Here is a 16679-nt window from a genome sequence, read left to right as displayed (position 1 = left end):
TTTTACGGAGGAATAAAAATGCTGCAGAATGTACAGTAGTGCACACAGATGACACTTGTAAGAATTTGTCTGCAGTAACTTTTACAAATGTACAGAATTTGAAGAATTGATTACAACAAAAACATGCAGATTTAGATAAAATAAATTCCAGTTCAGCTGACAGCTAAAGTGCTCAGAAAGACATATTGGGCATGGCCAATTAGAAAAAAGGGTAACCATACACATGTATGTTTTGTAGAGCATACCAGAAATGAGTCAAGTTAATTTGCAAAATGAAGGGGTTAAAGTTGCAGATTTGGCAAATTAATTTTTTGTTATTATTTTGTTTAGCAGTCATTAAGAGCTTTGTACTGAAGTGTTGCAATGCATAAATAAAAATTTAAAGTCAGCGCTACATTGTAAAAGTGTCACTGTAGTCAAAAGTTCAAATCCCATGCATGAAAAGAGTGCATCGTAAATATCATGTTGTCATTAAAGCCACAAGTTCAACTCCTATGTTATACTTGTAAAAAGGACAGAGACGTAAAGTTCCAGAATTAAATCAGTTCAACTCTAGTAATAAATGTGCAAATAATGTTTTGCTAATTTACAGGTTGTAACATTTAAAGTCACTTTTACATTGCAAAAGTGACAGTACAGTCAAGAGTTCAGATCCCATTCCTGAAAAGTGTGTATCATAAATATTATGTGCCATTAAAGCCACATATTCAACTCTTCTGTTATAAAGGGCAGACAGGTAAAGTTCCAGAATTAGATCAGTTCAACTCTAGTAATAAATGTGTACACTATATAAAGAAATTTTATGTACTTGTATAAAGGACATACAAGTAAACTTCCAGATAAAGAAACTTCACACACACATTTAAAAGACAGACAAGTAAACTTCCAGAATCAGATCAGTTTAAATCTGGTAATAATTGTGTTTGTAATCAGTTTAAGATTGTATTGATTTCATACAGAAATTGCAATTTATCAAGCACACAAAATGAGATTACAACCAGCTCAACAAACTGAATTAAAGACAGTACTGTATGCCATAAGGCAGTATGGTAAAAAAAATCAGTTTAATACAGTTACAGTTCTTATTATTTATCCAAGAAAATTGTAGACAGTAATAAATTCTTGCAGCATTCAGTAGTACTGAAAAGTTAAATGATGTCACGTAAAGAAATGGCTATGGTAAAACAGTGGGTAACAGTATGTTAGAATCTGAGGGTTACAAGAATAAATATAAAAAGTTCAACTGTTAAGATAAAATTTATATAGGTGCAGAAATGCACAATGTTAGATTACAACTTTAGTTTCACTTGAAGTTATGACAGGAAAAACAATGTCACTGACGTTTCAGTTTGATTTAATAATAAAGTTGCAGCCTTTCCATGTCACTGTAGTACATTATCAGTTTGCTAAGAGACTTGCAAGAGTTTATTAGCAGCAAATGTTTATTTCATGCCGAAAAAATGCAAGTAAAGTCAGGGCAACAAGCAGTGCTATCAGTTTTAATTGTTAAAGCTGCAAATGTTATTTTAAGGACCTGATACTAAATACAATCAAGAACTTTAGCCACCCAGCCTTACACAAGAGATGAAAAGGAGAGATTTAAAAGCTCTAACTATAAAAGGGACACTCGGACATTAAACCAGGCCATCTAGTACCTCATCAATGACTGGGACAATGCAGAGTAAAATTTGGCAAAAGCTGTGGTATGGAAGTTGACTACGTGTTTCAGTTATTTCTTCAATATTTGTTTAAAGTTAAAATGTATGAGTTAAAGCAAGTATGTAAATGTTCTTATGTTTTCAGGCAGTTGTATAATAGTACTAGTTTTCAGTTTATGTTTTTATCTAGTTTCAGACAATACTGATGAAAAGGTACTAGCAGTTTAGTTTCCAGAATATGACATTATCAGTTTTCACATATGCTTTTATCCGTGTGTAGGTAACACTGGCAAAATATATTCCTTTAGTATTACTTTAGTTTCCAGATTATAACATTTATACACAGCTATTTTAAATGTCCAGTAATGTAAATTTCATTCAAGATTCAGAATATGACATTCATACTCAGTTATGTGTTCAGTATAGTACATTTAGTCCAGTTTCAGAATATAACATTAATACTCGGTTATACATTTCCGCTTCACAGTATTCAGTGAGTTTTAAGGTTAAAGTGACAGAATTATTTGTATCAGGCTTACTGCATCATACATTTCTACTATTCACATTATTTGGCCATTAGTTTTAAGGGTAAAGTGACAGAATCATTTGTACAGACATTAGTTAAGGGTAAGTGACAGAATTATTTATAATGGGATTATTAAGATAAGTTATCTAAAGAATAGTTAGTAATTCACTATACTCAAGGTATAACCAGGCAGGCTTAATTTGTTAATTAATCTACAGATTACAGTGCACTTTATTGTACATTCATCAGAAAGTTAAAAGGACACTGACAAGAGTATACAAAGGTATAGATCTGAAATACAGAAAGCATAGGTTTTAGTAAACTGTTATAACGCATAAATATTCATAGAATATTTCAGACACATTTACGAGGCAGACATCTATTACAGCACATAGAAGTTAAAAAGTAAATAGCATTATTAACAAATTTAGATGAGAATTTACAGACACCAGTTAATACAGTATATAGCAATTATGCTTCGACTAGTTATAAAGTTATCCATTTTGTGCCTATTTCAGTTAATCTTCAGAAAATAGCTATAGTGCTTGATAGGCTATATACAATAAAAAAAGAAAAAGGACTAAACGGTACAGTGTTTGAAGATTTAATTCAGTGGATAACAGGAAAAGGTTTCATTTGCTATAAGAGATCATGGTACAGTAAGGCACCAGTTCATAAGGTAAAAAATATAGGCAGTAGACAGTGTAATTTTATCATTACAGCATACAGAGATAGGGAAGAAAAATAGGCAGGGTTAACAGTTTGTACTCTAACTTAAATGAAAACTCACAGAGACAGGTTAAGGATGTGTATGGCATATTTTCCATGCTATTTCTTGAACAGCAGTGTTAAAAGAATTACCTGGCCTAATCAGCTTTAGAAGCCACAGAATTAAGACACTGATTTTCAGAATAATGTGCAGGTTTTGGATATATCACACATACATCAGAGCTTAGACTTAAAGACTCTGAAGACTATGGATCTAGGTTATATGGTAATTAAATCATAAAGTTAACAGACTTCAATCCAGACAGAAGTGACACCTAGTCATCAAAGTTAGAACTGCAAATTTATTCACCAGATTAAAAAAAAATGCCCAGTTCTAATCAAATCATAAAGTTAAGAGACTTCAATCCCAACAGGCCATAAATGCTCAAGTGACACTTAGCGGTGAAAATTAAAATTGCAAGTTTTATTACACATCTGTAGATTTTTAGTAAGGTGGCGTAAAGCCTGTATATTCAAATCAGATTGCAGTAGTAAGCAATATAGATATAAAGTAACTACAAAAGAAGGTCCCTGTAAACTTTTTTCAGGGACCTCAGGGGGAGCTATTAGAGTGAGGGTATTCTTAGTGAATTCACTATAGTACATTAAGGTAGAATAATAGGCCTGAAAATAGAGAGTCAGAATTGTGTTTTCAGATATGTATTTAGTTTCAGGGAATGACAATTCATTATTAAGGAAAGATAAAGCATGAGATCTGCAGAAATACAAAATGTTCATTTCTCAAGGAAAAGATGCATGTGCAGTGGAATGCTAGAAAAAGAGGCACATGCAAGTCAAGGGTTGGAAACAAAGGCAACGAAGACTAAAGAAGCCTGAAAAGCATTGCAGTGTTTTGGTTTTATTAGGAGAATATACTTCAGATAGAGTTAGCGAAGTCAGTTAGTTAGTTTGGACTGACATACAAAAAAGATAAAATATCCAGCATTCTAGAAAGGAAGTTACAATACAGACACTTGAGCCTGAGTATAGAAGACAGATCAAATAAAGACTGTTTCAGTTTATAATATTCAGGAGAATCCAAATATACATGCAGAAACTTTGGATATTAGCAGCACTGTTATTACTTACCAGCATTCCAGGATTTCTGCAGACTGTTATATTTATCAGCACTGTTGTGAACCTCTGTTAAAGCATTATTAACCGAGCTACAGTGTTTGCAGAATTCTTTCTGAAAAGTACAAAAGACTTGGCCCGTAAAGGAGAGGCTGGCACCTGTTCAGCACCCGTTTGGGTAATTAATGGATAAAGACTTCCATTCCATTCTCATTTTGTTTGTTTCCAGTTAATTCAGTATATTACAGTTTCATCAGTTCTTTCAGTCTGAATACAAAGCAACTTAAACATTTTGCTGCTATTGTTTATAGTTTAATTTGTGTAAAATATTATAGTTACATTCTTGAGGGTTTATTAGGCTTTTTTGTTCTTTTATGTGGTACAGATGTCTAGTGCCAGCCTCTTGTTATAAGAAGAGTTTATTTTATATGATGCCCATCACCCAGCTGTGATTACAGGTGTTGGACACAGCCAGTGGTTTGAAGCTTGAATGAAGAGGGGACAGCTATTGTATTTTAGGGAGAAAGGATGGTGCTTGTTTCTGTGGTAGCCCACTTTTGGTCCCTGTAGGTTAGCAGTGATTTAAGCAGAGCAATGAGAGATGTCATTGTATACCTGCAGCATGACACAGACATAGAATCATGTGCACTTCTGAGACAATCATTACTGTTGTTGGATATAGTTGGAGGTTGAAGTAACAGAACGATATTGGGGCATTGTATGATTAGCTTAATGTCTTACGTCAGGGTGGAGGAGCAAGAAAAAAAAACAATTGGATTAATTTTTGCAAAGTATGCACTTATAAGTTTGTCTTGTGCAGATTGCTGTAAACAATCTCTGATATGAGATATGAAATGCGATGATGTTGAGAACATTTCCTCATCTTCTGAACCATACCTCTCAACATGCAGACATTGAAAATAAGAGTAAAGGCCCTTGAAAAGTATGCACATCCAGCCAAAAATCAAGACGTAATTAGCGTAAAATTTGATTACCAAATAACACATAACGCTTCCCACTTCCAGTAGTAACGTGGGGGCACTACTCAGAAACACGTTTAAAAAACAGAGTGACAAAAATTATGGCAAATGTAAAGACATTGTAAGTGAGAAAGTATAAAATATGCAGAGTTTAATGAACTGTATTGCAAAATTCTAACACAGTTCTACCACTTCTGAAAAAGGAAGGTATAAGATTTGTGTCCTATTTCTTTAAATTCTAGGCGCTAGTATGTTGGCTGTGTAGTGTGGTTTTCTGTATAGTAGACAGCTTCAAAAATTATGTATGATAATGGTGATTCAAAAAATTGTTTGAAGGGGTAAATCGAGCCTAAAAATAGGGATATACTTCCAAAAATAGATACAGCACATGCAGTGGTAAATCATGCCTGAAAATAGGAATGCATCTCCAAAATACGAACAGTTGAGAGGTCTTTTCTGAACTGAAGTAGTTGTGATGTTGCCAGAAAATAGTTTGGTAACATATGTTTGGTTCTTTTGCTCTGTAAAGTTACTTCAGTAGTCAGTCCCTTGGAGGGACCCCATTTATCATGCAAAAACCTCTGCCATTTGGGCCTAATGGATTTCTTTTTTCTGTCACTCAGATTCCTCTCCTGCACATGCGCACACACACACACACACACACATTAAATCATTGATTCAGAAACTTAAAGGGAAAAATTAAAGAAAGGTAAAGAAATATCCAGGGTTTATGAAGAAGTAAGCAAAATAATTCAGTATGTATACTATCTGTTTAACTTCTGTCATCTGTTTTCTTTATACTTAGATCCTGTTTTTGAACTCACTATTGAAGAGAGTACATTACTGTCAAAAGAGAGGTTACACAAGTGGTCTGTTGCAGAGGAGACATGCAAAATTGATTTATTTGTTCTTCAGCTGGTTGAAGACTTAGAGCAGAGGGTGGTCCTTTCAGATCTACAACTACGGGTAAGTTGAGTGCTTTTTTTCAGTTTCCATTGGAGTTTTGGAGGTTAGAGGCAGGAAAACCTCTGTTTATCCCCCCCCCCTTTGGCTGCCTGGTTTGCATATTACCCTGTGCAAAAATTGCTGATTTGTCCACAGGCATTTAAAAGCATTAAAATCTGCATAATGTTTTTGTTCTCTTAAAATGAATTTCTCCCGGGTTACATAATCTGCCCATTCTTCAGTAAATATACCATTGAGGCTGTTTTCCTTTCATGTTATTGCTAAGGTGCATATTGTAGCAGCACAAACTGTTTCCCTTGGACCAATTACTAGCTAAAGGTAGGATGTCAGTGCATGAATGCTTCAGGCAGGAGCATATATATTTTCGTTATTTTTCTGTTTTTGCAGTGTACTTTCTTAGCTGTTTGGTCTTAATATTTTTTTTGTATTGAGTTTTGTACAATGAAATACCACATACATGCAGCAAGTAATATAGTATTAAAAAAAAGTCACAGAAGAAATCTAAAAGATACCTTGTTGTTATAAGTGTAAACATGTATTCAACCATAATCACATTTTTGTAGCAGTTGAAATATGTATTGTATCCACCTCTTAGCCATGGACCACTCAGATAATTTAACAATAACTTGCTTGTAGCTGTGACTAATGTAGGATTTACCATTTCTTCCCTTTTTTAAGTAATGTCATTCTATAGTCAAAATTCTTTTCTGTTCCATCTCTTCTCATTGACAGAATTTTCCCTTTTTTAATTTCTCCAAATTATTTGGGTTTCTAATACTATGATGGGAATGGATCCCATTCCTATGTCAAAGTATGATTAAAGTTCATGAAATTAGTATTGTTTCAATCTTTGATGTCCGCCAGAAGTGCTCTTCACAGCACCCACTATGTGCACAGTAATGACTCCTGCAATTCGTATGGAGTTCCATGCATTGGTAACGTATCTAAATACAATTGTAGATTCTTTTTTAATTGCTCCTACTACTGTTGGGACTGTCAAGGGTATCTTTCTTCCACATAGCTGTTGTTTCTGCCTGCAAAGCCTGATATTTTATGACTTTGTGTCTCGCTGTATGCAAGACACTGTAGTCACTGGGTGTGGCGAGTTCAGTGATCAATGTTACTTTCATCTTCTTTTCATGGACCACTATATCCGGTTTTCTAGCATCTATCTTTTGAACTTTTATTAAAGGATGATAACGTGATATAAACTTCATAATTTTCTATAATGCTTTGTGGCTTATGTTTCCAGTGTTTTTCAGCCACTTCAGTGCTATAGCATTTGCACAATCCCTAGTGCAACAATCTTACCACAATATCATGCCTTTCAGTATACAGTCCTTCTGCCAGTAGTATGTCACAACCAGCAACGAGGTGTGAGACTGTTTCCAGTTCGGTTTTACAAAACCTACATTTGTTTTTCCCACATGTTCAATGGACTTTGTAAATCAGCGTGTACGCAGCCCACTATCTTGGGCCACCAATATTAACCTTTTGTCTCTGGATTTGAATTTGCCTCTCCGTAACCATTCCTGCGTTCTTCCTGGTCAACATGAGGTTCTTCCAGAAGTTTTCTATACTTGCAACTCTATAATCTGATGTTGACAATCTTCACTCAGTCTTTGACAGCGGTTTCGGTTCTGAACCGAGACGGCCGTTTACTTCAGCTCACGCTCTCCAAACTCTCGAGCCAGGCTCTACCCATAATGCTCCTCACAGAGGTTACCTCATCTCGTTTGCCGCTTAGCAGACCAGACTCGTTCATTCACTCTCTCGAGCCTTGACTTCGTTTGAGTAATTTCTAATGTTTTGACACTTTATTTCTAAGGTTTCTTCTTCGTAACTCCTTGTATTTCTAGCAACAAAGAGCAGAGCCAAACCACCACGACTGTACAGGATAGCCACAATAATGCTTCGATAAAATACAGAAATCTTTATTAAAGAGCTCAAAGTAAATGCTTTCATGACCTCTGTGGTCGCTTCATCAGACTACATCAAAACCAACAATTTCTCAGCTTAAATACATATATAAATTAACACCATATAAATTAATCAAGTCATTAAAAGACACAGTACATAAAAACAGTATATAAAGCATAGTATAAAATATATATATATATATATATATATATATATATATATATATATATATATATATATAGGACATACTAAATAACTGATAACTACCTTGATAAAAAATATATTATATTATGCATAACTATTACAAAAAACATATATGCATATATATATATATATATATATATATATATATATATATATATATACCCCATTAGTGTTTTAAACTTCTTGCTTTAAGAAACGGCTTCAAAGAAACCATTTCATTGATACCAGGTGATGTATATGCATTTAATTTAAGAATCCACTTTTGTTCTAAAGCTTCGGTGGGATTCTTAATATCACCACCTCTCTTCCCTTCTGACAAGATATTCAAAACGAAAAATTTAAAAATATGTGAGCTACCTTCTTGTTCTATGTGCTTATAAAGGGCATTAGTAGTTTTGCAATTATTAATGTCCCTATAATGTTCTTGAATACACTCCTTAAGCATACGATTCATCTTGCCTACATAGTAGGCATTGCATGCTATACAAAAGGCAAAATATACTACATTCTTAGTTTTACAATCAGCATAATGTGTAACCACTATTTCAAGGTTTGGAACCATATGAGTATATTTAAAGCAGGAATGCACATATCGACAAGCCGTGCAATTCCTGCATATATAAGTGCCTTTCCTTTGTGACATCCTGGTATAACTATTCTGTCTATCTAAGTAACATAGTTGACGTTTAAGATTTTTCTTATTTTTAAAAGCAAACTTAGGTGTATCATCCAGTAATCCATCTAGTTCACCTATAGTCTTTAGTGGTTACACATTATGCTGATTGTAAAACTAAGAATTTAGTATATTTTGCCTTTTGTATAGCATGCAATGCCTACTATGTAGGCAAGACGAATCGTATGTTTAAGGAGCGCATTCAAGAACATTATAGGGACATTAATAATTGTAAAACTACTAATGCCCTTTATAAGCACATAGAACAAGAAGGTAGCTCACATATTTTTAAATTTTTCGTTTTGGATATCTTGTCAGAAGGGAAGAGCGGTGGTGATATTAAGAATCGCACCAAAGCTTTAGAACAAAAGTGGATTCTTAAATTAAATGCATATACACCACCTGGTATCAATGAAATGGTTTCTTTGAAGCAGTTTCTTAAAGCAAGAAGTTTAAAACACTTCTTCTTTCGGATTTTTCCCAGTTAGGGGTCGCCACAGTGGATCATCTGTCTGCTCATGATTGGCAGTAGAGTTTTACGGTGTCGAGTTGCCAGCCCAGTGCCCAACCTTCCACAGAAGGGGCACACGTGCACACACTCACATCTAGGGCCAATTTAGAGTGTCCAATCCACCTACTGCATGTCTTTGGGATGTGGGAGGAAACCGGAGCACCCGGAGAAAACCCACGCAACCACAGGGAGGACATGCAGACTCTGCACAGAAGGCATCCCAGCTGAGAATCGAACCAGAAAACCTCTTGCTGTGAGGTGGCAATGCTAACCGCTGCACCACCGTGGCCGCCCTAATGGGATGTGTGTGTATACATATATATATATATATATATATATATATATATATATATATGCATATATATGTTTTTTGTACATAGTTATGCATAATATAATGACTAGCCCGGTCAACAAATGAAAAATAAATAATAAATACATTTTTATCAAGGTAGTTATCAGTTATTTAGTATGTCCTGTATATATATATATATATATATATATATATATATATATTTATAATACTATGCTTTATATACTGTTTTTATGTACTGTCTTTTAATGACTTGATTAATTTAGATGGTGTTAATTGATATATATATATTTAAGCTGAGAAATTGTTGGTTTTGATGTAGTCTGAAGTGACCACAGAGGTCGTGAAAGTGCTTACTTTGAGCTCTTCAATAAAGATTTCTGCATTTTATCGAAGCATTAGTGTCACTATCCTGTACAGTCGTGGTGGTTTGGCTCTGCTCTTTGTTGCTGTATTATTGCCTGCTCTGAGCCTCTCCTTTGCAGCTGTTGGTATATATCTTTTTTCCTTTGGACTCCTTGTATTTCTACTTGCTCCTCCCTCTTCTTAGCTGGTTTCTGTCTGTCTTCCCTCTACTGTTGGTAGACTGTCCAGCAGCATTGTTGGTACCCCCTTTCATTTCTGTTATTTACCTTTAAAAGTAGTCTATCATGCCATCACTGGTATTTTTCTGTCTACTTCTATTAAAAAATATATATATCTTGCTTTATCTATATTTCTTTCTTATGTGACTGTTTGAACCTGTTATGGCGGAACAATAGGAGAAACTTTCTCCTTCTAAACCCTCTAAGGGCACATCTGGATTTAAAAGTTGTAAGAAATGAGGGCAAAATGCCCAATTCAGATGGGTTTACCCTGTCTGTGTATTGCCTTGGCAAGATGCATTTGCAGGGGAACTGTGCGATTTGCCATGGGTTTTCTACCCGTACTTTAACGGAAAGGAAAAACAAATTAATATTAAAAGGACTACTTAAAACTGGATTTGACTAGGGCATTTCTGAGTCCAGAGCGAAAGCTGGTACTTCATCATTTTCCTCTTCTTCTCCCACCTCAAAGAAAAGGCCTTCCTCGGTCCAAAGGCCTTGGAACTGTCAAGGAAAATGGCTAGACCTTCCTCGGTACCAAAGAGTTCATCAGCACCAGAGGATTTGTCTACTCTGACTATTGCTACTACCACTAAATTGGCTTCGGAGCTGACAGCTTCTTGTTTCGTACCTACTGATATATCGGTACCGAAGCATTTGGGGCACCTCCGCTCCCAAGAACATCCGATTCTGCATCTGTGGACCCATTTAAAGACGCTCCTTTTGTGGAAGTGAGACCTCCGAAATCTCCTTCCACTGCATCTGTTCATTCTGAGAGTCTCACAGAGACAGACATTATGAGACTGGTGGATCAGCTACTGGTGGCGAGGGAATTCCCCTTGGTTTGGAGCCACACCGGTGTCGGAACTGTTCATCCTATGACACCCACCATATCCTCATCCTCCAACTCTTTCTGAACCTTTGGAGCCCCTGATCCCGACTCTCCTGGCTCTGTGTCAGTACCGGTAGCATCTTCGTCTCCTGTTCTGAGGACCACCGTGAGTAGCTATGAGCTTTTAGCTCCAGAGACCTCCCAGGGTCGAGACTCTCTGGTTGGGTCTGAGATGCATGGTACCTTTTCGGTTCCTTCAGAACCGTCTATGTCTCTTGGTGCCTCGGCCTTTACAGCTTTGACCCAGGGTTCTGCTCTGGAGGCAGCTTCCTCGGTGTGGGATGTGACCCGGGTTTCGAAGGAGTCTATTTCGGTTCGGGCTCCCACCCCTTGGGGGGGGGGGCAGTCTTCTGGATTATAGAGAAGGCATTGTCTATTGGAGACTCACAGTCTGTGCCATCCCTGTTGGGACAGATTTCAGAATCCCCTCGACCTCCGCTACCATCAGTCTCACCCCCGGGACAGAAAGCACAAAAGTCTCAGGTAATACCTACCTTGGTAATCTCTTTATTGGATGCTTCCCTGGATCATCCCCCCGAGGAAGTCCCTGCGAAAAGAAAGTGCAAGAGGAAGCACCTAGACTCCTTGGAGGAGTCTTTCACTGAAGATACTGATTTTGATGAAGGGGAAAGTTTGCCCAGGTCACTCCCTGATGATGTTTTCTTCGGGGACATCCTAGAAACAGAGGAGTGGGTGATCCTCCTCCCAACCTTCCTCAGAGGAGTCAGTATAACTGGATGCTTTTTGTGCTCATCCTCTGCTTCTTGAATCTCTCCACCCACCGACGATCTTATTAAATTGATCACTCAGCGAACATGGAAAATGCCCTACGCCACAGAGCCTATCCCTAAGAGACCTGATTGAGTATTATCAGCCCCTAAAGAGGAACCACATAAGGCCAAAGGAATTCCTGTTGACACCATGGTGGTAGCGGCAGCCACCAGAAAGGAACTTGCTGTGGAAAGTCCTACTATCCATCCTCCTAACAAGGAGTCTAGGACTTTGGATAGATTTATGCTTCATCGACCTTTGCTTTTAGGTCCTTGAATTATATGGCGCACTTTACAAGACTGCAGACTGATCTGATCAAGGTGCTTTCAGATACCCTTGAAGAAGCAGTGGCTGAAGGGGTATGAGATCAAGTTACTTCTCAGCTTGCAACCCTAGAAGCAATTTCTAGCTCATCCATGAGGCTTGTTGCCCATGCAGCTGAAGGGGCAACTAGGGCAGCAGCTTCAGGCATAGTCATTAGAAGACATTCCTGGCTATGCTTGTGCGAATTTGCAGTGCCATTTAAAGCGTCATTCATCAACAGTCCATTTGACGGATCTTCCTTGTTTGGTCCCAAGGTAGAAGATACCCTAGCCAGATGTGAAAATGATGGTAAGACCCTTTATGCCATTGGCCTACGTTTCTCCACTCCTCAGAGACTGTGTTCTAGGAACCAGAGAAGTGGGAGACTATGGTTTAAAAAATCCAAAGGGCCTTTCCAGGATTTATGAGGCAAAGACTTTTCCCGGGGCAGAGGAGAAGCAATGGAAGATGCTGCCCTAGAGGCAGAAATGGACTGCAAAATCAGGGATCCAGAGAGACCACCTCTGGAGCTTCATACCAGCACCCCTGAATGAGTGCCCGATTGTCCGGCTCTGGAGACAGTCGGGGAACGACTTTCTCTTCACCACTCTGCCTGGCAAATGTTAACGGACAAATGGGTGCAGGGAATCATATCCAGAGGTTACCAAATTCCTGTATCACAACCTCCAATGCCCCAGAAAAAAAACTCCAGATGTACCACCCAGTCTCAGGGAAGCAGCAGTTTTAGAAATTCAAAAATTGCTAAGCAAAAGAGTCATCCAGAAAGCCCCACCAGACTAGGAAGGATCTAGATTTTACTCAAGATTCTTTTTACTGCTCAAGAAAACAGGGGGCTGGAGACCCATCTTGCATCTCAGTCAATTCAACAAGGCAGTTCAACAAACCAAATTCCAGATGGTCACGGTTCAGTCAATACGTCCATTACTGGAAAAAATGTGCTCTATCGACATTCAAGAAGCTTATTGCCACATAAAAATGGAAAAGAGCTCTAGGAGGTTTTTGCACTTCTGGCTGGGAGCCAGTCATTTCCAAATCAGAGCACTGCCCTTTGGACTCACCACTGCCCCCAGGGTGTTTAGCATATGCATAGCAGTGGTAGCAGGTCATCTAAGACTGCAAGGGTTTTGAGTATTTCCGTATCTCGAAGACTGGCTCCTCACCACTGCCACCAGGCATCAGTTGGAATGGGCAAGAGATTACACTGTACATGTCTGTGCATCTCTGTGAATAACTATAAATTTCGAAAAGTCCGCACTTCTTCCCACTCAAAAAATGGACCTCATTGGAGCCCACTTAGACACTGCCTCGGGAATTGCATCTCTCCCTTCAGAAAGGCTACAATGCATAAGATTTCAGATTGGTCAATTGCTACACAATGACAAGGTTCCAGCAAAATTAGTTCTTCAAACCTTAGGCTCCCTGGCAGCAGCTGTCACTCTAGTCCCATTGGCAAGATATCACATACGTATATTACAATGGCTACTAGCATCCCAGTGGTCTCTCATTTACCCACCAATGTCTCAACTAATTCTGATTACCAGTCATTGCAAGCATAACCTGTTGTGGTGGCTACACTCCAGCCAGATTCTCGTGGGTCATCCTTTCATTCTCCCCCAGCCCCAAGCCACAGTGATAACGGATGCCTCCCCGACCGGGTGGGGGGGGCATTATCTGGGAAGAACAGTCCAAGGCACGTGCTCCCAAGTGGAGGCCAACTTGCACATCAGTGTACTAGAGATGAGGGCAGTGCTGTTAGGGTTGCAAGCATTCCAAGATGTCCTTCCTCTAGGAACAGTAGTGATTCAGACAGACATGTCAGTAGTCTGGTACATAAACAAACAAGGGGGAACCCAATCTTACCCGTTGTGTCAAGAAGCACTCAGAATTTGGCAATGGATGATTTCTTTCAACTGCTTTCTTATAGCAACACACATTCTGTGGAGTTCCAACATGATAGCGGATAACTTGAGCAGAACTATTCTCTAGCTTCATGAGTGGTCTCTCAATCCAGCAGTAGCGAACAACATTTTTCACCACTGGGGCCAACCTTGCTGTCATCTCTCTGCCTCTCCTCTAAACAACAAGTGCAGAAGTTACTTTGCCCTAATCCCCCCTTTGGAGGAGTCACCCAAAGACGCTCTTCTCCACGCTTGGCCTCCCGGTCTGCTTTATGCTTTCCCCCAATTCCTCTCATTTCACAGTTTCTAAAGAAAGCCAAAAGGATGGAAAACACAATAATCCTCATTGCCCCCTTCTGATCTCGATAAGTTTGGTTTCCCTTCCTGTGGCCTCATTTGATTCGGAAACCATGGATTCTGCACCCAGTTCCAGATCTACTGTCTCATCCAGAGGGCATGGTGCATCCAAATCTCTAAAACCTCAAGCTCACTGCACGGCTTCTCCAGTTCCCATGATTGCCAGGCATCCTTATCTTTCCTCACCTGTTCAACAGATTATTATCGCTCACCACAAATCGTCTACAAGGAAATTATATCAAAGCAATGGGAAAAATTTGCTAGATGGTCTCTAGACAATGGAATAGATCCATTTTCAAGTCCTATCCACAAAGTATTGGGTTCCTGAATGTCAACGATTAAAGTGCATCTAGCTGCAATTTCAACCTTCCATACAGGACTGGAAGGTGCTCCTCTAAAAGTTTCACAAACTGTGTAAAGTATTCCTAAAAGTTCTTTGAATGCCAAGACCTCCATTTAAAGAACCTCTCCCTCCTTGGGATTTAACTTTGGTCCTTCAGGCCCTGACTCAGAACTCCTTTGAACCATCGGCAACTTGTAACTTAAAGTATCTGTCCTGGAAACCCTATTTTTGGTGCTTATCACTTCTGCCAGAAGAGTCTCAGAACTTCAGGCCCTGTCGTGCCAACCTCCATACTTAATTTTTCATGAAGATAGAGTTGCACTTAGAATCAATCCTTCCTTTTTGCGCAAGGTTGTGTTCGAAACTAATATTAATCAGACTTTACAGCTACCAATCTTTTTCCAAAATTTTTCGAACAAGGGAGAATACGCTCTCCATTTTCTTGACTTGCACAGGCAATTACGTTTTTATCTTCACAGGACTAAAGTATTTAGAAAATCAAAACAAATTTTTGGTCATTTTCTTCTCTCCATCTCGGCAACCCAGTTTCTAAGATTACCTTGGCTAAGTGGCTTAGAGACTGCATCACCTTCATTTATCATTCTAAAGGACACCAGCTCCCAAAAACAGTTCAAGCCAATTCTACAGTAGCAGTAGCTACTTCTGCAGTCTTTCATGCCAGATTGTCTTTAGATGACATTTGTGCAGCAGCCCTTGGTCTTCTCATCATACTTTCATCATTCATTGCAAATTAGGTCAGGTCTCAAGGGGATGAGCATCCTTTGGCTCTATGGTGCTCAGGAGTATTCTTTTGTGAGACCTCCTGAGGCTAAAGTAGCTGGGGACTTTGTCCCACTGTCAAGGACTGAATGAAGATTGACAACATCAGATAAAGATCTGTCTGTGTTGTCGATCTTCACCAATCCTTGACAATCCCCACCCTCTGTCCCCCATCTTGAGTCTCTTAGTAGACCAAATTTAGACTTTGGCTAGCTTTCCTTTAAGGACCCATTTTTGGCCTCAATTAATCTAATTATCTGGCATTTTTGACCTCTCACGTTTGACTGCCATTCCTCGGCAAACTCGATCAGGTAATCTCTGTGAGGAGCATTATGGGTAGAGCCTGACTCAAGAGTTTGGAGAGTGTGAGCTGAAAAGAAAACGTCTGTCTCAGTTCCGAGGTTCAGAACCAAACCCACTGTCAAGGATTGGCGAAGACCGACAACACAGATGGAATGTTATCGTAAGACATAACTTCTTTTTATGCATTTCCATATTTCTTGCCTTCCCATCTGGCCCCTTCACTTTATATTCTTTCTTTTGTTTTTTGGCACATTCGGTTGCTGCCTGATTTTTATCTGCTTCTGGTTTGATTTCCATTCCTGCTTGATGCCGATATACTTCTGCTAGATTAAGCAGAGAAGTCATCTTAGATTTATTCTACTCCTGTTTCAAAACTTTCACTACGTTTGGGTCTTGTGAGGTCAGCAGATATGTGTGGAGTCCCACAGTTGCAGATCTATACATGTAATCAATTTCAAGGAGGCCTATCCCTCCTTCGGAATGGGGAATATATAATCTTGGTATGCACTGATTTTTATAAATCATTTGGTGAGAATAAAGCATCCTTCTTGTTTTCTTATCTAATCTGTCCAACACATTTTGGGGCCAGTGAATCACTCCAAAACTTTAAATTAGTTCACAATGGTTTGTTTCATTATCTGGCTTAAAACTTTAAATTAGGACAGGAAGAGCAAATTGGTTTATAGCTTGGATTTTGTTCCTAGATGTCAATGCTGTTTTCATGATTAACTTAAATCTTATAAAGTATTCTTTGCTAAATTTTATTTGCATTTGTTCATGTTTTATCGTTGATCCTTCATCTCCCAAGTATTTATACACTTCCTCTTGCTCAAGTTC

At 38.4% G+C, this 16679-nt stretch overlaps 1 protein-coding gene across 1 annotated transcript in view; it reads left to right on the top strand.

The window, feature by feature from the left end:
- BAZ2A (bromodomain adjacent to zinc finger domain 2A) overlaps positions 1-16679 on the top strand; it is a 3667728-nt gene that overhangs the window by 2844335 nt on the left and 806714 nt on the right. Inside the window, exon 24 of the mRNA XM_044083634.1 lies at positions 5812-5972. Within this exon, the coding sequence (XP_043939569.1) occupies positions 5812-5972 (161 nt within the window). The remainder of the gene's footprint in view (positions 1-5811; positions 5973-16679) is intronic.

This window comes from Protopterus annectens, chromosome 9.part0, assembly GCF_019279795.1.
Source record: "Protopterus annectens isolate FY-2018-M chromosome 9.part0, PAN1.0, whole genome shotgun sequence".
NCBI lineage: Eukaryota > Metazoa > Chordata > Ceratodontiformes > Protopteridae > Protopterus > Protopterus annectens.
The sequence above is the reverse complement of the archived record's forward strand: the minus strand, read 5'-3'. Positions and strand labels throughout refer to the sequence as shown.